The sequence below is a fragment of the Orbicella franksi genome, chromosome 11 (assembly GCF_964199315.1).
Source record: "Orbicella franksi chromosome 11, jaOrbFran1.1, whole genome shotgun sequence".
Lineage (NCBI taxonomy): Eukaryota > Metazoa > Cnidaria > Anthozoa > Scleractinia > Merulinidae > Orbicella > Orbicella franksi.
The window spans coordinates 23,344,167-23,365,295 of NC_138155.1; the positions used below are offsets into that span (position 1 = coordinate 23,344,167).

The 21,129-nt window shown below is 38.6% G+C and overlaps 3 protein-coding genes across 6 annotated transcripts; 2 read left to right on the forward strand and 1 right to left on the reverse strand.

Annotated features, from left to right (window-relative positions):
* Nucleotides 1-1,215: 1,215 nt before the first annotated feature.
* LOC145502694 (uncharacterized) lies at nt 1,216-10,046 on the reverse strand. Its single transcript, XM_081482048.1, has 3 exons — nt 9,817-10,046; nt 5,862-6,184; nt 1,216-2,517 (listed from the first exon to the last, which is right to left on the reverse strand). Exons 1-3 carry the CDS (start codon nt 9,833-9,835, stop codon nt 2,077-2,079), a joined length of 783 nt encoding a protein of 260 aa, XP_081338174.1. The 5' UTR covers nt 9,836-10,046; the 3' UTR covers nt 1,216-2,076.
* On the forward strand, nt 8,245-21,100 carry LOC145502695 (ETS domain-containing protein Elk-4-like). Of its 3 annotated transcripts, XM_081482050.1 has the most exons (4): nt 15,144-16,783; nt 17,321-17,772; nt 18,553-18,806; nt 20,240-21,100. In XM_081482050.1, the coding sequence occupies exons 2-4, from the start codon at nt 17,742-17,744 to the stop codon at nt 20,585-20,587; spliced, it is 633 nt and encodes a 210-aa protein (XP_081338176.1). In that variant the 5' UTR covers nt 15,144-16,783; nt 17,321-17,741; the 3' UTR covers nt 20,588-21,100. The 3 variants fall into 3 exon arrangements, with proteins under 3 accessions (XP_081338177.1, XP_081338176.1, XP_081338175.1); XM_081482051.1 differs by lacking the exons at nt 15,144-16,783; nt 17,321-17,772 and adding an exon at nt 8,245-8,524; XM_081482049.1 differs by having other exon boundaries at nt 15,144-17,772.
* Nucleotides 11,270-14,840, forward strand: LOC145460241 (uncharacterized). Of its 2 annotated transcripts, XM_081444988.1 has the most exons (3): nt 11,270-11,921; nt 12,297-12,607; nt 13,550-14,840. In XM_081444988.1, the coding sequence occupies exons 1-3, from the start codon at nt 11,888-11,890 to the stop codon at nt 14,006-14,008; spliced, it is 804 nt and encodes a 267-aa protein (XP_081301114.1). In that variant the 5' UTR covers nt 11,270-11,887; the 3' UTR covers nt 14,009-14,840. The 2 variants fall into 2 exon arrangements, with proteins under 2 accessions (XP_081301114.1, XP_081301113.1); XM_081444987.1 differs by lacking the exon at nt 11,270-11,921 and having other exon boundaries at nt 11,928-12,607.
* Nucleotides 21,101-21,129: the final 29 nt, after the last annotated feature.

Consider the following 21,129-nt stretch of genomic DNA (forward strand, 5'->3'; position numbering starts at 1 on the left):
CGATACCGAGAATACGAATATGGTTATTCTGCCATTGGCATGGAGTTTCCGACAGGAGTCGAATATTATAGTTCAGGGCCGGGTTGTTCGAAAGCCGGTTAACGCTAACCCAAGATTAAAAGTTAACCAAAGTATCAATTTTTCTTGTATAAAAATGTTTTTCATTGCTTATGTATTGTGCAGTTTAAGATTATTAAAACTCAAAACTGAAAGACAAATAATATAAACAGAAAACCTCACCGAAAAGTTACAAAATTGAAATCAAAATTCTCACTAATCCTGGGTTAGCTTAATCGGGCTTTGAACAACCCGGCCCAATTCAATATGAAAATTATTTACTTCATTAAGTTGGGATCTTTTATCTCTAGAGACTTCGTCCATAGTGCGACCAGTTGGTGAGTTTACATTGTTGCCAATGATTCTTCCTCAAAACAAAAGAAACAAAACTACTGCGAGCTAACCAAAGATCTGTTCCGGCTACATGTCAAGAACGTTGCGTGACTGTGAGAGGGCCAGATAACATAACGTGACAGAGAGAAGAGCGGATAGTTTGGCGGCACAGAGAGCGCTAGAAAAGGACTCAACGGTTCTTCACGGTATAATGGAGAATAACGGGTAGCAGCTAATCCGTAGATCATTCATCTCTGAAGCACTGAATATGTTTAAAGTTCGATTATATTTTTTAATTTAAGTTTCGCTATTATTTCCCCAAATATACAGAAAAAATAGTCCAGATAGCATTGTTCATTTTCCAGAAAACAGAAGAAAAAAGCTGTCAAAATTCAGTTTTCGATCTTCTCGCCTCCTTCCCTAGTCCTGTAGCGGTTTTATCAACAGGTCTTTTAGTTTCTGAAGTACAAAATTAGATGGAGGTTTTTGGTCAAAGTTTTCCATTTATATCCGATAGCTCCAGTTATTGCTTCGCTTATTCTTTCTTGTGTTTCGCCAATCACAGAGGCCCTTGAAAGTGTTCGTGACAATGCTTAAACGTCACGTGAACAAGAACTAGAATAGCCTCGTGCCCAGACTCTCCTTTAACTTTCACGGCTAAACCAGTGCGCCGGCTGCAAAGCAAGAAGAAGCCACTTTCAACGCAATAAATCAATAAGGTTTGGTAAAATTGGGAAATAATCCTCAAACTTTTATTTTTCAGTGTTTTTTTTAGAAAATAGAAGATGGAGTTGGCAAAATTCCTTCTTCATTTTCTTCGAAAATAAATTGTTTCGTTTTGTTAAGTTTGATTCAAACATGATGAATCATAAAATCGAATTTATTTGGAATTAGTTTTTCGGAAACATAAAAGACACAAGATCTAAGGGGACATAACAGGACAACATCAGATGTTTTAGATGATATCATGGGGCGATCCTCGCGACTCAACGTTTTTACACTTCGTCCCGTTAGCACACAACTTGTGTAGAGAAGGAGCTATGACCCCCTATGCTAGGTATGAATTGAATCCAAACAGTTAAATAAGATAGTAAAACTTAACTCAGTACATCGTGAAACATTTCTGCATATTCCTGCATTCCCTCTGATATGAAGAATTGGTATTATTTATTGAATTATATATCACCTTGTACACTAAAAAACATTACAGCATGAAAGTACTACTTTTAGCATTTGAGTGGTCACAAGGTTGGGTTCTATCCACAGGCTTAAAAGCTGAAGCTCACTTGTACAACATAATAAACAGTACTATCTAAAAGAACTGCACAATACTTTCACTCGAATGGTCATGCTCTAGGGTTTCATCCAGACTTAAAAAGTTAAAAACTACCTTTAGTTTTAAGTCATGATAAACAGTGCCACGTGAAAGTACTGCTCAGTAGCTTTCATTTGAATGGTCACACCCTAGGGTTTTATTCACAGACTTAAAAGTTAGAACCACCTTGTACAGCATCATTGTACATAGCACTACATATAAGCACTTCTCAGACCACAATGGTCACATAAAATATAGGGCTTTCATCCATCATAGACTACAAAAATGATTTTTTAAAAAAGATAACTGGGCACAGCGTAGCGATAATTATCACGTGAAAGCAAGAAATATATGTTAGAAGTTTTCACTGATTAAACTCGCTTGATTACAGAGACAGGGATTGCCTTAGTTTCGGGCGTTGCCTTGTAAAACACAGGAGACACACGTTCCTGCTTAAAGCCAAACGGCAATGCATACGACGTCATCGGATCGACTGTAATTGGGAACATAATCCTCGTCTTAGAGCAATCAGAGCTTGATGGAGTGTGAATCACGGGGCCTGGACACCACAACATCGGACGCGAAGGCGTAGGCAAGAGCGGCCAGGTCCAGCTCTTCCTGAGAGGGGTACTGACGGGGGTAAATGCAGACGGCAACCCACCAGTGTCTCTCTGGGGAGGCGTAGTCTCGACTCGTTTTTGCTGCTGGAGGCATGCCTTAATCCTGTGTCCGTGATACAGGGATCTGGTGACGCCAGGTTCGTACTTGTAGGGTAACTTGTTAAACTTGTACACCAGCCGCTGGCCAGGGACCTGGAAAAGAGGCAAGAAACAAAAATCCGAGTTGCCAAGTGGTTTAAAGCAGCACCAGCATTGCAGGATCTTATGTGTTAAACAGTTAAGTCTATTAGTTTGATAATTAACCTGCTAAGCTCAGAACTCAGTTTCAAATACTCATTTCTTTTACGATGGAAAAACTTTGGAAATGCCAAATGACGCAGTTTGATTGAAGGCACGCGCTTCCACGCCTTTGAAAAGAAACTTAAAACACATTAAGGTCTGTTAAGTCTGGTCTCCACCTAAGCTCATATGCAGATTTAGAAAGATTCCGCCAAGTAGCTCCTTCTGTTAGGAAATGTGTTACTGCACCTCTGCGTATGTCGCAAGTGAAAAACAGCCCTTATATAAACATTACAGTTTTTTCTCGTGTAACGTGAGACCGTGTTAGACCACATTTTCAAACACTGAAAAGAGAGCTGAAAATACGACGCGCAGCGGAGTATTTTTGACGAACTTCCTGCAGGTGTTTGGAAATGCGATGGAACACTGTCTTGAGTGTTTCATCGCAAAACTAAGCAAAAAATTTCATTCATCAAAACTAAGCAAAAACTTTATAAAATGGTGAGAATCAATCCCAACGAAAATCAGATATTCAAACACCATATGCCAAGGTTATGATTTCCTTTCCTAGACTATCTTGAATAAACAAACGCATGTACCGTGTGGCACTAAATTTTTGCGGGAGTTTATTTTGCGAATCGGCGATATTTTGTATTTTGCGGGAACTGAATTTTGCGATTTTCGCGAAGTCGCGTTTAATTGAGGTTACAACAATTTCGCGTTTTTTTAATTAAACTGCATGCAATTGACTAATGAAACAACATTAAGAGAAGTAAAACACAGTAATGCAGTAATCAGTGTTACTCCATCACATTACATTGTGCTGTTGTGTGGTATTGTAGATGCTCTTCTCAATGGAGTACCTTTAGACGATCGTATCCTGTTAACCTTTTTGTTTTATTTCTGAACGTTTTGTTTCTCATTTCATCGTTTTGTTTCTGAACGAAATTTGAAAGAGACGATTTAAATAAAGGGCAGCAACAAGATTCTACTTGTGATGTCTGTATGTGTAATTTCGCAAGTGGAGGAAATTTTTGCGGGAATCTTTTTTGGCTGTAACTTTTTTTTTAGCGAATCGTGGAAAAAACCGCAAAAGTCGCAATAATTAGAACCCGCAAGAATTTAGTGTCACACGGTATGTGACAGCTATGAAATTCTGTGCCACTTGCAGTGGAAGTTTACGTTGATTAAGCTCTTGATTACAAAATCCCTAGTTTAATCGCATAAATAAAGTCAGTTTCCTTCTGACTAGATTATATAGATCTGATTTTCCATAACTCTTCCAGATTTCTTCCACGCATGCCGTTTTCTGATTGGTTACGCTACTACTATCTATTCTGTTGTTGATAATGAATGGCGTAACGTTGTGCGGTTGTTATCAACATGGCGGCCGCCTCTTTGCGTTCTCGAAGTGTCTGTGAAGAGGATTTAGATAAAATGTTGAACAACTAGTAGGTTTATACTCGTAGGTCCCATCTCCCGCCTCGTCAGCGTTACATGGTTTGCAGGGGACGTTAAAGAACCCACACACTTATCCCACTATGGTACTTGGTGCTTCACATAAGGTCAACTTCATTGCGCCTTACCCCCTTGGACAGAATTGTCCAAGAAAAATTGCTATTTCATGCTATACTAAAACAACTAGATTATTCGCTCTTGATTTCTATGCGTGACAGTTGACTCGGGTTGCGCCCTCGTCATATCACGCGATAGAAATCTCGAGCTCCTAATCCAATTGCTTCTCAGTGACAACTTGTACTTTAGCTTTCAACAACAGGGTACCTATATACAGAGTCACTTCGAGCGTAATCCCCTTTGGAATTTTCCTGTCTTTGGGTATCCTGTTATTATATTTTTAGGGAGAGTTTTCGAAAGCTCTCCATTGATTTTCCTTAGCCGCTACAGATAAACGCCTTTTCGTTCTTAAACTGAAATAATCGTGATGGCAACTTTTGTCTGTCTTGAAGTCAGACGTACAAGTGTATTGTCACATAAGTAAAACACAAGTCGAACAGACAAGCATATTGTCGCCTTAGTAAAATAATATAGTTGAGTAGAAATACCCGCAAAAGCAGTGGAAACTAAAGCTGAAACCGAAACTAAGCGTACACGTGTATCTCTAATGCATAGCACTCTACATGTAATCGTAGATTGTTTTTCAGGACGCTATTAAGCAAAATATCTCTGACTTTTTGTTTTGATTTTTATCAATACTGAACGAGTTTTATTCCATGAATCTGCTAGACTAGAGCAATGCATTCTCTCCGAATCTCAGTTAAAAGAAAGCGAAATGCATCTTGATTCCAATAGCACAATATTCTGAGGAGAACAGAAACAAACTCATTACCGATTTGACATGTGTAGAAAAGCTTAATCAACTGTTTTTTTTTTCCTTTTTTTCTGGTAGGTTTTGCATGAGCCGCCTTACTGCCTGTTTGTGTGTTAATGATAACACCTGTTCAAAATTGCTGTCTTTTCATTCTTCACTAAAAGCGAAATTAATTGTCCTTTTATTTCTCCCAGCTCGTTTTTCTTTCGCACGCCCGCTTTTTAGATCGTCCACACGTACTGACCAGGGGTTTGGAACAGCCCTGCAGCGCGGCATGAAATAGGGCGTTTAAGAAAACCACGACACCAACGGCAACGGGAACGTCACTAAACAAAAGGTTTAATGAGGAGAACAATGGCAGTGCACGTGCATTATAATTCCTGGTGCATTTCTTTGCCGTCCTCTGCAAAACAACAACGTGAAATGACCAAATTCTACCTTGTCTAGAGAAGGTGAACCACAACGGCTAATTTTTCAAATTTATATTTCAAATTTATCGCTGTGTTTTAGTTTTACTTTTGTGATAGTTTTGACAGTGATAAACATAGTAAATGACTTAAGAGTACCGCGAGATTCATAGGTAAAATATAAATTCATTTTTTTAATAGACGTTGTCCTCGGCGTCGCCGCCGTGGTTTCTTAAACTCCCTAACGAACAACCAGTGACGTCACAAGGCTGTTTTGGCCGCGCCAAATTTTTGGTTTAACTAGCCGATCTCGAACTACTAAAAAGGTAATTTTGGCTTATCGTTCGAGTTTGAAAGTAAGGTTATACCACATTATTAAGCAAAAGTCTATCTCAGATACGAAAAGTTCGATTCAGTAGCTCACTGATATAATCCTCAAGTCCACCAGATTCCGACGATTCTTAATTGACTTCGCTACACAACACAGCGTAAAATACTGACAAAACGTTTTTGAGGCTTACCTTTTTAATGATACCTTTAGGATAATAGTGCCGCAAAGCTCTACTGAGCTTTTCGTAGTTCATGCCTTTTATCTTTTTGTATGCACCCCATTTCTTTGCAACCTCGTCCTTGTTTTTCAGTTTAAACTCTCCGTGTTCCTCCCTGACCCAAGCTATCATTGAACGGCATTCGTCACCGTATGCCAGAAGTTCCAGTAAAAACTCCCACAAATGAATGATGTTCTTGTAGCGTGGTTCTCTTTCGTAATCCATCTCGGTGGTCGGACTTAAACTGTCTAGCTTCCTGGAAACGTGTTCTGAAGTTTCTTCCACTTGATCATCAACTACAAAGGTGAAGAACAACTATTAGCTCCGTCGCCCGACCCTTTCTTTCAACGGTGTGCATGATGACAAGTGTCAAGTTTGGTCAGATAGGACTTGTGGTGAGAATACAAAAACTTATCACGTTACTATGAGATACTCTTTTAAGATATAGCGACGAATTCTCCTGACGCAATATAAACGAAAACGAAAGAACCTCAAGAACAATTGGAAAGTCAGAAACTGTAAGTTATGCTAATCCTTTTGTTCTATCACGACAGCGGCCATTTTTAGGTAATGGCTTGCTCAGTTGCGCGTCGGAATCGAATCGAGAATGAAATATTTTTGTGAACACGCTATTTGTGGTTTTTGTCTCATATCTGATCAAGGACTTGGCATGTATATCCGAATCGAAAACGAAACTTCGCGTTGGCTGTATAGACTGAGTAACAAAATTCTGTATGAATTGCGCAGAGCTGGGCGAGCACCTTGACAAGTTCAAGAGTTCCACAATTTCACTAGTGCAAACTTGCCTAATAGCGGAGAAAAGTCCTGAAATCGTCTCTGGATCCGGCCGCTATTCACGCGATAAAGAACAAAAACTTAAAATTGCCGGGCCAAAACAAACCCGGAATATGCCCTTAAAAAGAGTAGAGTTAAGAAAATAGCCCCAGGGGCGTAGTCAGGATTTTTCATTGGGGGCTGGGGGGGGGGGGGGGTCACACTGTGTCCAAGTGAGGGTACTCACCAGATTATCATGTTGTTTTCGCCACCTGTTGTAGGTTGTTTGTTCAAAAAGGCTTACAAAAGGGGGGTCATGGGCACCCCAGAACCCCCCCCCTCCCTAGCTACGCCCCTGAATAGCCCTATTCTCCAACAGTGGGATCAGGAATCAAGGTCAAGTCAAAATTAAAAAAAAGAAAATAATTCATCCAAATTGAAGCTGGCAAGAAACTGATAGCTTTGATCTCTAAACTTTTAGTTTCAATTAGGATGTTTGAGCAGAAAACGCGAACATCGTGTCTAATTACACTCTTTTTTTATAAGAATATTGCTTTTCCGGCCCAGGCTGAATATTCCTATTTTTCTGCCGATTTTAGGCTGACAATATTCTTGTGAATATGATTAGATTATAGCGAATGACATTTCCGTTTTCGTATGTATTTGGTGTCTAGCTGGATAGTAATTCTGGAGCCAGCCTGCAGGCGTTATAACCTGATATGACGCACATGCCTTCTTGCAGAAATGCTCAGTAACGGCGAACTTACGGCTAGTGCTGTTTTTGTTTGTTTGTTGCTCTTTGGCTTGTTTTGCCGTTTAGAGAAAGGAATAATTTTATACGGTTTAATTAATAACATATAATTGTATTGAATTTAAAAATTTTCGACACAAAATTATATTCTTTTCAAAATCTCAGCCTCAAGTTTATTCTTAAAATAGTCTCAAAAAATCGCAAATTTCAGCCTCCATATTTTTATAAAACATGTTCTTTTTTTCTTTTAATTTAAAGTAACACGTCTTAAAAAATTACACGTATCACAAATTACAAATTACAATAACAAAGTGCTCTGGTATGGCTACTCCGATACTACAATGTACATTACTTATTTACACCAGGTGTTACTTACTTACATTAGGAAAACGAATAACATAAAGTAATTAATTAATTCTGACAACACACATTAGCATAAAACATGTTCTTATAAAAAAGAAAGAGTGTAACAGCTTCATTCGTGTTGCCCTCCTCAAGTGTTTCTAGAAGTATCACCATACATGACCTCATTGGAAATCTCACTCAACATGCAGGAAATCGAAAACGAAATTTGCTGGTAACTTGTTCCGGCGATCTGTTCTATACTACAACTGGACTTTGGAGTCACTGATTTTGAAAGGACGGCAGTTTTCTTATCTAATTCTCTTGCTGATTACGTCTGAGTCATGTTTGACACACCGAGAAAATGAAAGAAATAAAGGTGTTGAATACATCGACATACTTTCAGATTGTCATCAATGATTGTAAGCCTTAGATGATTGACGTTCAACTGTTAAATTCTGTTATAAATAATCACATTTTGATGGCGTTTAGAGCATTATATTCGCGCGGGGCGTCACTGAGTTTTTTACAAAACCTCTCTCTAGAATCCGTTTTGATCGAACGCAGTTTGGACATACGACAAGTTTCGATTTCATTTGGAAAGTACAAGTAATTTGAAATTAATATTCTGAATGCGTTTTTAGGTGTTCCTAGTCTGCTATGAACTTAATACTAACCGGAGACGCCCTAATAATTTGATAGCTGGATTTAGGAAGGCAGGCAGGCAAAACGTGACGGCTCAAAACGATGTAGGGAAACTCACGTAAAGGTAAAAGGTAAAGTCTGCATGCGAGCCAAGTGGCCCATCAGGCCGGAGCTTATTCCGGTTTCTGTAGCATGAAGCAACTAGGAGTATTTCTACTCCCCCCTGGATTGGATGCTAGTCCATCGCAGGGTTACCCCCAGCATTAAGTTCGCCGGTACCCATTTATACACCTGGATAGAGAGAGGCACTGTGAGAGTAAAGTGTCTTGCCCAAGAACACAACACAATGTCCCCGGCCAGGGCTCGAACCCGGACCGCTCGATCCGGAGAAGAGCGCACTAACCATGAGGCCACCGCGCCTCCCAAGGGACGAAATAACAGCTGGCGAAAGACCAGAGGAATATCGAAAAGATATCAGCATGTGCTAACCCTAACATGTGGTCCACTTTCCACGTACATTCTTTAGTTGAGTTTTGAAGTGGCAGAAAAGTCCATACCAGGGTATTCACCCGGATTTCACCAACCGAGTTGTTGTTGACATCTTAGGTGACCTCCTCTTGCCACTAAACGACATTTCTATCTATCCAAGAACTGAACAAGCATTCCTTAAGTCCCCTCATAACGAAAGTCACGTCCAAGGTGTAATTTCACTAAAATGCTTACAAGTCGAATTACTGATTTAGAAGCAATTATACTCAATTATGGGTCTTCCGAACCATTATTCCTTTGTTGCCTTAGCGGAAGTGAATTACCCAACGAATTAAAATAGTTTAATTTTAAAACTACATATGACCTTCAAGATTTTGGAGAGTTGAATACTTATAGACCTGATTACAAATATATGCCTGGTAGCTCTGACAATTGCACAATGAAAAGCAGCATGTTAAATGAAATCAGTATAGATGTGAGGGTTGTCGACGTTTATTTCATACTACCCACTGAGATGAGGATAGAAACAGTGTTCATAAGAAGATTATACGCTAGACTGTTTAGATCGGTTCACCTGCCGAAGACCAAGTTAACTGAGGCCGGCAATACTAGCTGCCAAATTTTAAAGCGCACAGAATGTTACAAAGTCGGACTAAACCGTGCATGATCGATATCGGTGGACTGTGCCGAACAAGGGGAGTGTCGACCGACCAGAAGATATTAAAATGCACGTTGGTTATTCACTTGTCCGGCGAAGTTATGCTGTGTCGGTTGAAATCTGTTCATAGTTAGTTCAAGAACGCAAATTAAAAATATGTATATATTTAGTTTGACTTTCCTGATAGTATTCTTTACTTGTGCAAACAAATACTGTATCGCCTCCGCAAAGTGCTATTTATATACAAAGTAAAAAGTGAAATATCTTACCTTGGTCCTCACCCGACATTGATAACTTTTCCCCTCAGATGACAAAAATTATTCCCCCAGGCTCGCGGATATAAAATAACTTAGTTGTCTCAGTTGTTCGATCTTTTTGCTTTCTGTGGAAGTAGCTGGATGGACTTATCAATCCTCCGTATAATGGTACTTCTTCCAGTGGATGTTAAAACAAGAGGAACAGGAAGTGTCTAGCGCGTTGATCAGCCAACCAGGGTGGCCTGACAAACTATACATTTTCCTGCAGGATGTGTCGGCTGCAAGCGTTTTTATAGGTTGCGGTTCAATTTAAAACTGAAAAGTTTGTTTTCCGCATATCAAGCTAAGAAATTCTTTTGAGATGGTGTTTTCGTTGGAATCAATGTAAATCATTTGCAGAATTTCAGAAACAGCTATGGCTTCAAATTTTAATTCATCATTTATATTAATTGTTATTGAAAATAATTAACCTTAGCACCTCAAATTTACAGTCAAACAATTAAAGTCCGACTATTTTAATATTCTTAACTTGATCTGATTCTTGAATCAGCACTTCAGTTTATTTCTTTGAAGAACCAGTGTTTTAAGACAGATACATAGGGTATATTTTGATATAGTTATGCATTACCACATCAAAAACAAATTCCTGTCTGAATGATGCAATTACTTCTTACTGCAGATTTGGTTCCTTTTTCAAATAAACAACACTTCTGAAAAGCGCTTGCTCCGGATAACGTCCCCACGCTTAATACATTTGATATACTTAGATAACATTGACAAGTGTCTAAAGATGTGTGTTCCCGTTGGCGTCTGAAACCTCTTACGACTTCCCCATAAATGGACGGGATTAAAACTTCCTACCCCGGATGTACATTGTGAGTTTATTTAAACTGTAGCTGCCATGTTTTGACATACGCGATCAATAAACTTCCTCGCATACCTTACATGTTTTATCCCTGTTTTATGACTTTTATTTCTTTCTTTGCTCGCCAGCTCAGAAACCGTTTCGTTTTGAGCTGCCAATGGTTTAGTTCGAGAACAAGCTCTTTACGACCGTTTCTCTCCCGCTTCCCTTCCTTGGGGCAGCGTCTTTACTGACTATCAGTACGCTGCCATATTTAATTGTTTAGGATTGCCAACATATTTCAGAAAGCAGCCCATATCTTTGATCTAGCGTGACTTAATAGATGGCCGGATGACGCCGGTCGCGAGCCTTGATCTCTAAATAAAGGCTCCGTTGCAGGTTATCACAACACTCTGCAACAGTACGAGTTAGTAATATCACTACCGACTTCGCTCAATGTTTAGAATAATCTTGAAAACTTGATTTCTTTTTAAAAACATGAAAACAGTTCAGTTACCAACTCAACATGTCCGGAAGACGTTTTGACCGCCTACGCCTTCCGGCTTCCGGTGTTTATCGTGTTCCGCATAGTCACGCAAGTCACGCAGTCTTCAAAACAGTAACTGAAACAAAACAAAACTTCGACATTTTCTCTGTGCTATTTTTAAACCATTCCCATGATGTGTTTTACCATCGAAACGAATTCTTTCAGGTTTTGTGTTCAGGTTATTTAGATAGCATTACATCACTAAAAGCCGACGCAAGCTTCACTCGCTAACATTATCAATCATATCAACACGATAACAGCTCTCACGCAGTTTCACACGTGACTGCGTGTGCAAGCTAGTATGTTTATTTACTTTTTATGGCCTGTAAATGCACCAATCTACATAACAGAGCTTCTCTGTACACTCTTTTAAGCTTTCTTTCCTTAATTCTTTGGTAACAAGGTTTGTTTTAGGCAAAAATGGTAGTAAATCAGCAATAAAGGAATGTCAAATTGGCCAATTGCGAACACTATCTACGTCAGAGCGTGACCTCTAGCGAGCTCGCGTTCACGTACGTACAGAGTTACGTCAATAACAAAACACTTGTCAAGCGCCGAAAATAGAACTTCCTGTCTGGGAATTTCGATTATAAATAAGCGCGGCTTGAATCTATATCAAACAGCGGTGGAAAGTCAGATTTGTAATTTAGACCTCTTCAAGAAAAAAAGTTTGCAGTCGTCCGAGCTCAAACATGGTTGTTTCAACGATGGAGCAAGAGATGCATGGTAAGTCAGCAATTGCAGACAGTGCTTTTTTCTTCGTGGAGAGTAATAAACCCTTTAATTTATACTAATTCCCTATTGCTAGGCCCATTTCAACCACGAGATTCATCACTGAGATGGGCTCAGAATCACCTTTCGGTTTCGATAATTCCTATCTGAAATCAAATGCGAATTGTAAACAATGAAACGCCATTTTCTATGCCTCGACGGTCCTCGACTGCTCCAGAAGTACCAAGTACGGCCAAGCACTGATCATGAGAGCATGTATACAAGGCCTCCAGTTTTATTATAGACTTTTTTTAGAGCAATTATTTACTGAGGTAAAGCCGAATTCAATTCAGTTTAATCACGTACTCTTTCTCTTCTCATTTGAAATAGCGGAGTACACCACGAGATTGATTAAGGAGGACTTCAGCCAGCCACCCGTTACTGAAGGCCTGACTGCAGTTGGCAAAGAACCACGTTACAAAAACATAGTTCACTTGTGGGAATTTCTGTTGGAGCTTCTGGCCCAAGAAAGCTGCAAAACAATCATCGCTTGGAGTCGGAAGGAATACAGAGAATTTAAATTGAAAAACCCTGAACAAGTAGCCCTGAGATGGGGAAGATTGAAAGGGAAAAAAGGAATGAACTACGATAAACTGAGCCGAGCGTTAAGATATTACTACCAGCAAGGAATAATCAAAAAGGTGAGTTGATAGATGTGTATTCTTTTTTCCCCTGTTTTAGCATACTTTCCGTTGCTGACAAGTTCGAACACGCATTTTACTGTCTAAAGTTCGCAGGAAACTCAACGATCACAGCTGTAGTTAGATTTTCTAGGACAGTTATGGACAAATAACATCAAAACTGATGTTAATCAGTGTAGGCGTGTGGTGGCAAGGATGGATTAGTCTTCGAGTTTGGCTCGGATCTAAAATTGCGTAAAATTTCCTTTCAACATGAAATTTCTTGTTAAAAATGTTTTCTCCAATTTCGGTAGAATTCGCTGAGATTACAAAGGTTTTACTTATTTAATAATTTAGTAAATATTTCTTGAATCAAGGCTATGCAAAAGAGTGCACAATCCGGATTCCTTTGGGGCACACCTAGTACTAAATTTAAAGCTGAAACAATAGTGACAATTAGTGACAGTTATTTACAATTAACTTATGTCGGCTCAAAAATACCATCAGCTTTTAGTAGCAAATACCTTTGTCGAGTATCGCTATACAAAAACCTCACCCACTTCGCAAGAGCTGCCAAGCTTTATAAGCACCACTTCATACAAGGAGAGGCTGTGAACACTAACTCGGTAGCAATCTTTTTCTAGATTAAAGATATATTATAAATTTAAATTAAAACGAAGATATGTCTACAATTTTCGATGAGATCTTTGGCCAGGTTATTTCAGGTTGTTTTCAGTTTTGTTATCAAGCGGAGGAGGTGTGTTTTCATATCAGCTATCAAGATGAGCCCTGCTATCACAGTTTTTCCTTTTCCGAAAACGCATCCTCATATCTGTACCACACAAAACTTTTGACAGTTACCAGTCGTGATTTTGTCGGTGGTTGCACATTTTTCTTTCACTAGTTGGTTAACTGTTAAATCTAGAAAGCTTCTTTTGATCAGTTGTTTTAAATCTTTTGCAGGTTCCAGGGCAAAGATTGGTGTACAAGTTTCACAAACTTCCCTACAAATACGAACCAGGCGTTACAAGGTCGCTGAGTTACACAAAGCAAAATACCTGTGTCATCACCGAACAAGATCGAAAACAAGATCAAAAACCAGTTACGACTCCACCTCTACATACAACAACTGGCTTTTCACCTCTCCCTTCGAAGGTTATTCCCACCAGTGCCCCTGTAAGAAAAGATTGGTGCTGGCCAGTAGTGCCTATGCCTACACGTCCTTTCTTATGGTATCCAGGTTCTTCGTCTTTCAAGCCACCAATCTACAGCACCGGGAGTAGAATCATGTTTCCATTTGTCGATATGTTTATGTCACTCCCTCTTGGTTTAAAACCATTTGAGCCTGTATCTCCTGTTTACGAAGCATTTCCACTTCCCAATACGTCAGTCCCTGTTTCCGTAATTCAGCGAACGGTATGAAAACTCCAACTGAAGAAATTTTTTTGTATATTTTTAGCTGATAAAACAGATTGATGGTACAAAATCTGAAACGCATTTTCCTAGAGGAACCAGCAAACTGTATAAAACCCTATCTGTATCAGATATGTCTTTACTTTTTTTTGCTGAAAAAAACATGTAATGCAAAACCTGAAACAAGATCAAGAGGAACACTCGTTTGCTCGCAAAGAAATGTTATGTAAATAGCTTCATAATCTTTTACAATGTAAATAAAAGTAAGTTTTTGTTACAAATGTTTAGTCAAGTAATGTCTTTTGGTTCCTAAATCTCCCCCTGTTTTCCCCTCTCATGTGGACGACTATATATCTGCAGATTTTCTCCCTACAATACCATGTTATTTCAAGCTAGGAAGGCAGTACTTGTCAAGGTGTACCATCAAATTCTTTCTCATTGAACTCTAGAATTAACAGATATACGGCAAAAACCCGCGTATAAGAACCTAAAATTAAAGAACTTGTTAGGGTTACGCTAAAAATTTCCCAGTTAAGCACTCTTACTTAAGAACCATTCTAGGGCTAAAATCTCCATACAGGTTCTTATTTTCAAAACATAGAGTTTTTTCAAATATAATAAAGAACATCACATGAGATACAAAGAAGCTAACAAGACTCAGTAGCCAGGACACTGGCAGTGTTATAAGACCACAATGCTGTACTTTGAATGATTCAATATAAAGCCTGCAAGCTTAAAAGGTTGGGTACTGGACTATTTTCTCAATTCACTGATACTCTACAAGAAATTAGTATCAAACAACATCACGTAGTGATGAGGTACAAAACGGTAATATACACAAATTATTAGGAATAAAATGAATAAAAGTGAGTGCAAATTCATTTACCGTCAAATGAAAATTCGGTGTAACTCGGTTTCAACGATAAGAATGACATAATTATGTGACGGCAGATCGATATCCCATGCGTGATCCCCGTCAAGGTCCCATCTGTTGTCTCAATAAATAGATTCTTTTCTCATATCAAAAAAGAAAACGCTTAGTTATTGTTAATTTAAACAAACCCTAAGCTCATTATCTAATCAAATGGAAGGATGCCATTCAAGTTCAGGAAAATTAACCCTCAGGCGTTCTTTAGAATTTGAATTGCTGAAAAGCAAGCGACGGAAGTCGGGGACAGTATACAGTGGAACCTTTACTAACGGACACCTCTCCACATCGGCCAATTTCGTTATTGGAAAAAGTCACAAAACTTGATCCACACCGCGCGACGTTTGTTCTGTTTGGTTTCGGTTTTCAAATATCGATATATTTTGATAGTGTAAGGTGTACGTGCTATACTGTAAACCATTCTTTGTGGATAAAAATGTTGAACCCCACAAAACGAAACCGGTCTCAGTCTCAGTCTAAGTCTCCAAGGTGGCCCTTGCGCTGAGGTTCGACTGTTTAACATGCTAAGCAAACTGAATCCACTATTAATGAGTTTTGATGAACCCGGAGCTGATCTCTGCAAGTGTACGCGTATTGTTTCACAAATCCCAAAACCTCATTTAAGATTTAAGAATAAACGTGAGAGAGAACCATCCAAGACTGCTCTCAAAAAAGTCCACAAAAGTGATATTAAGAGTGTTGTTTATTACCTTTGCATCGATAATACCATGCATATATAGAAATGAGAATACTGGAATAAAGGTGTTTTCGTTAATATTATGCTTCCTTAATAACAGCTAACAAGCTATTTCAGTAATGTAAGTCTTTTGAATGATCTGAACGCCATCCAATATTTAAGTGAATTTTAGACCAATCGGGAACCTGTGATCGTTACAGACGGATAATCCTTACAATTGATTACTAATTCGAACATGAACGTATACGGATTAGAATCCCTTCACAGTAGTTTGTATTTTGTCCTGTTTTGGTATCAATCTATTGACAATAATTTTATCCTTCAGTTTCTTATCCCTTGCCTCAGCCCAGCCACGCCTAACCACGCTTTAACAAACAGTCGTTTTAATAATTAGCTAAGAATTAGCTAAGAATTAGTATAACTGTGAGAGATTAGCAACACTTCAAAATATCCAATACATATACATGTTTATAACCTTACGTTTTGGTTTCCCCTTCTATCTCTCATTTCAATAAGAGCCGAGCGTTGTCAACATCGGGTCTGTTTTGCATGGCACAGACTAATAAACATAGATTTAAACAAACATTGGCTCGGTGATATGATGTATTTGTTTGAAAATGCTAAGCATGCCGAAACTTTGCCCGCCAAATTTAACTCGCTCTTCCCATTCCCGGCCTATCCGGTAAAGCCCATAATAGCTTGTCACGTTCGATCACGTGGAATGTGCCGGTCTTGTAAACATCCGGTGTAAAGATTGTACACTTCACCCAGTCTATTACCTCCGTTGTGTGTGCAGGAAAAACGCAACCAAAAAGATTAAATCATAAATCGGAATACATCTCACAATTTATGGAAGAGTTACCTAGAAAAATATATTTGCTATCAATATGTTCTATGGTCCAAATAGTTTCTAGAAACTTTTTCAAAGACTACAAATCAACTTCCTCTTCCGATGGGAACTTCAACAAGAGTAACCGCAAAGTAACCGCGGAATAATGATTGTTATGCGTTTGGTCCCACGCATTTCCACTCGAGAACTCACTGACACCTGCACTCTGGAGAGGTGAACATTGAACTATTTAAAGTACAACTTAAAATATCACTTTGAACAAAGCTGAAGTACTCATTAGCCTTCATTACTGACACGGTCACACACGAGGTACGTTAATTTCATCCATCTACAGGCTTAACCCTTAAATCTACAGCGGATATAATTGATTTATGCCTTGTCTTTGGGAGTGAACCACATTTTAACGCACTTCTGTCAGACAAAGACCTGCAATGCAGCGGAACGCGTGGCCCTAAAAATAGTCTATATACGTCTATACTGTCTACATATACATGTGTTGTAGTCTTTCTATGACGCAGGTTGTGAGACACAAAACAATGACACAATGTATACGCGAAAACATGTTTTGTCAAGAGGCACGCACATCTACGAAGTACGTAAATCGGTGTGGGAGGAATTTTGGGCACGGTTCAACAGCAAAAAGCAAACGTTTACCAAATAATTCACTCAAGATTATAAATAAATTAGTGATTTTGAAATGGTCTTTATCCTGCAGAGTAAATGGCTTGATCAATAGGCCATCTCCTTAATAATTGACACAACTTCGATGTAGCATAAGGTCTATTTATCAAGTAAAATTGAAAGAATCGTGTGACAGAGTCGCCTTTCTCTTTACTTATATACTAGGAAGATCGAAGCGCATATAATCGCAGGGAAGGAGAGAAAAGATAAAATCCCTGGTGTGGGACCGTTATCTAAAACTAGGGTAAGCTATTTTCGGAAATTTCCATTTTTTTAGACGAAAGCGCCAATAAATTATTTTCTTACAAAGAAAGTAGTTAATATATTTACCCACCAGTCATTGCGGCAGGGTCCTATAAGTAATTTTAGGTTCATATTGAAACCTCATTTTCTGCACGTACTCATAGCGTGAGTTGCTGCGTATTGTGTTACATCTGTTAGTTACACTTCCCGTGTTTCCAATCTGTTTATAAACAAGGAAGTCCTAGAACCGGAGTTTCATTTGTTGTTGTCGGAGTCCAGAAATTATTTTCAATCTTTGCAGAGTTTGTCGTCCGCTTGCTTCGACGAAAGAAAATAATTCAGCATGGTTGTATCCAGAAAGCTAGGAAGAAATGGTAACTATCCTAAATGCTCTTTTTCGTCTGAGTTATAGCCTCAAATGTTTGTTTTATGCTGGCTTACGAAATTCATTTGAAACACACCGTAGTCGTAGTCAGACACATGAAGCACTGAAGAAACTCAATCAATATCACGCGGAAAAATTATGTAATTATGGGTCACTGCTACCAAGTGCAGGAACTGAACCGGATGCAATTAATTCTAATCGAGCAAAGTTAAAATACACAGCTGACCTTTCGTTACCAGAAGCCTCAATTTAAATCTACCAAGTTTATCCTTGTTTTGTTCAGTAGAGGGGTTAATGTGTATCGCATCGGAATGGTCTTCTTTGAAACATATCACGCCAGACTGGGCATTCCTCATTATTTTAGTGTAATACCATAAGCTTGGATTTTTCCCGTTTCAAAATCAAATGCTTGCTGGAGAAAGGGTCAGCTCATTTCTTTCCTAAGGAGCAGACCGAGCCTCCATATAACATTTATCAATTTATTGTACCTACCAGGAAGCTCGTGCATCCCAAAAAAAGCGTCAGAACGTCTCGAAGTTCTTAGCAAAATCTGGCGTGTGTTCAATGTTTTAGTTACATAATCTGCCTTATTATACAGCGAACTTTATGAGTATTTATTGGAATACCGTTTTTATCCACAACTCACACGATTTATTGAGATATCGGACTTCGATACGACTAAACATTTTCCCTTGCACAACGTGGAGCACACGTGGCCGTTCATTTGCTGTCTGAATAACACATTGAATCTCGCTATTTTTGTTAACAGAGAGAAATTCTACTGATAGACAACTTCGCCATAAGAATATGACGCATTTATGGCAGTTTTTGCTGCAGCTTTTGGAGAACGACAGCTTTAGTTCAATCATAAGCTGGAGCAGAAAAGACCGCAGAGAGTTTAAACTGAACAACCCTGAAAAAGTGGCTCAAAGATGGAGAATATTCAAACGAAACAAAGCAATGACTTACAAGAAACTGAGTCGTACCTTGCGATATTATTATCAACAGGGAAATATTAAAAAGGTGAGTCAATATATCTCCTTGTATTTGAATGGAAGATGAGTTAAGCAGCCCTGATTTCCAGCATTTTCAAGTTGAACTGCTCAAGCCTCAATACGTTAATTTGCATTTCAACACTTCATGCTAAGTTGTCATGTTTGTATATCTTAATTTATCAGAAAAAACTTGTTGATTCTTCTTAATTACAGCGGCAAACGGTATTAACAGGTATTTTCTAAGTATCAACAGTCAGCTCGGTCAAAAGGTGCTTAGTAAATTACTTAAGCAACTAGAACGTTTTGATATCACTTACTTAATTACTTTGCAACAACTCGAAACATTCTAAATTTCTTTGCAACGACTAGAAGCTTTGTCGGTGACACTTCCTAAGTCATTGCCAGCGAAAAACTTAAACAGTGGCTCTTTCTAAATTACTCACTATGAAGCAACAACTGCAAAGCCTTGTGTCACTTTCTAGTAAAACACGCAGCAACAACTCGAAAGCTTATTAGCTCTGTCGTCATAAAATGATCAAGCCTTTATCTGCAGGCTCAAATAAGAATCGACAGCAGATTACGGAATTGATTTAAGCCTTGTCTTTGGGAGTCAAACACGGTTTTTACAGACTTCTGACAGACAAAGGCCTGCAATACAGCAGAATGTGTAGGTCTAAAAATAGTCTATATACGTCTATACTATCTATAGATACCTGTCGTTAGACCGTCTATGACGTAGCTTGTGAAACAAAACAATGGCAAAATGTATGCGAAAACATGTTTTGTCAACTTTGAAAATTAGTAACTGAAGCAAAAACTCGAAAACTTTGCGACACTTAGCTTTCTAAATTACAAATTGTTGCTGAAGCAACCCTTAGTACAAGAAAAGTTAACTTTTTTCCTTTTAGTTTTATTCCACATATTTACAACATATGTTACAAATCTGGTAATTGTTTGCATATGCATCAGTGACATCTTCACCAGAATGGTATCACCCTTACCAGATTATCTAAAGGGATAACTCTTCATCTAAACTTGTAATCTGGCACTTTGTAAATTAGAAACTGAAGCAATAGCTCGAAAGCTCCGTTTGTGGCACTTTCCAAATAACTTAATTGTTGCCAAAGTAACCCCACAGCATAAGAAAAATTACCTGCTAAATAAGGGCCTACATAAAATTGGGAGCAATACAAAGAAATAATAACGTAAAAGTTGGGAATTATGAAACGCATCCTGAAAATCCAACTTAAACTGAAATGTTAGATTTACGATGAGAAGTGCAAAAGTGCAAAACAAAAATAGTAAGGCTGGCTGGCTAGCTTGCTGGCTGCATGACTGACTGACTTACTGACTGACTGACTGACTGACTGACTGACTTACTGACTTACTGACTTACAATTAACTCTATTTCTGTCTGGGCTATGTCTGTCTGACACTTGTATGTTTCATGTTTTGTTCCAGGTTCCAGGCCAAAGGTTTGTGTACAGGTTGAACAAACGTCCCTTAACCTGCGAACAAGGTATCAGAAACTTTCCTCAAGTGAAGTCAGCTCCTAAAGGAAACACCAACACCGCTCCCCTTAGGGAATGTTGGTCCCGACCAACCGTATCCATCTCCTGCTGTCCTCGTTGCTTGTGCCCACGCTTTCTACCACCCACAACACCTGGGAGTGGTGAAGGAAGGCAGATACTACTTCAGATTGTCGATCCGTCGCTACATGAACTAGTTTTGCCCATTATTAAAACACCCCCGACATCGATACCTGTTTCTGTTATTCAGAAGACTACCATTCCTAGAGTAGACTACTAGAAGGTGTGTCTTTTCAAGAAACAGCTTTACATCCTTAAGTAGCAACTATACGTTTCTTATATTTTACGATCACGAACTATGTAAACTTCGGTTTGGAAAATGCCACTTATTTCTGATTGAGTTGATTGTTCCATTGCTCAATAATCCCACATAAGCTCACTGGGGTCATTTACTTTTTATGAATACCAGATCCTTGATTGAGTTGGTAAGTGGCACTTGAATATTAATTCAGTTTTTGCACCTCGCGACACTTATAGAAAAGTGCTTGAAGTCACGGATATCAAAGGAATGCCCAAATAACCACTGTTTGATTGTTTTGTATGAAATCAGATAGTTCTTTATGAAAGATCATGAAATTCGTTTCAAGTCTTAATATTTTAATGTGAATCATGTACTGTAATTCTTTTGATTCTTCTAATGTTTTAATCAGAAGGCATCTCTTTGTGCTAGTCATAAAACAGTACTCTGAAGAATAACGATCTTGTTTTTGTTAATGACGATGATGATTTTGAAATACATCATTTAATCACACTATAGCTTAA

What these genes read in the sequence shown, in the direction of transcription:
- LOC145502694 (XM_081482048.1), bottom strand. An exon ending in CTAAAGGTATCATTAAAAAG is followed by an intron (nt 2,518 to 5,861) that starts GTAAGCCTCAAA and finishes CCTCTTTTCCAG; the next exon opens with GTCCCTGGCCAGCGGCTGGT.
- LOC145460241 (XM_081444987.1), top strand. Translation starts at nt 12,173, where the DNA reads ATGAGAGCATGTATACAAGGCCTCCAGTTTTATTATAGACTTTTTTTA. An exon ending in AGCAAGGAATAATCAAAAAG is followed by an intron (nt 12,608 to 13,549) that starts GTGAGTTGATAG and finishes AATCTTTTGCAG; the next exon opens with GTTCCAGGGCAAAGATTGGT.
- LOC145502695 (XM_081482049.1), top strand. Translation starts at nt 17,742, where the DNA reads ATGGTTGTATCCAGAAAGCTAGGAAGAAATG. An exon ending in CAGAAAGCTAGGAAGAAATG is followed by an intron (nt 17,773 to 18,552) that starts GTAACTATCCTA and finishes TTTTGTTAACAG; the next exon opens with AGAGAAATTCTACTGATAGA. An exon ending in AACAGGGAAATATTAAAAAG is followed by an intron (nt 18,807 to 20,239) that starts GTGAGTCAATAT and finishes GTTTTGTTCCAG; the next exon opens with GTTCCAGGCCAAAGGTTTGT.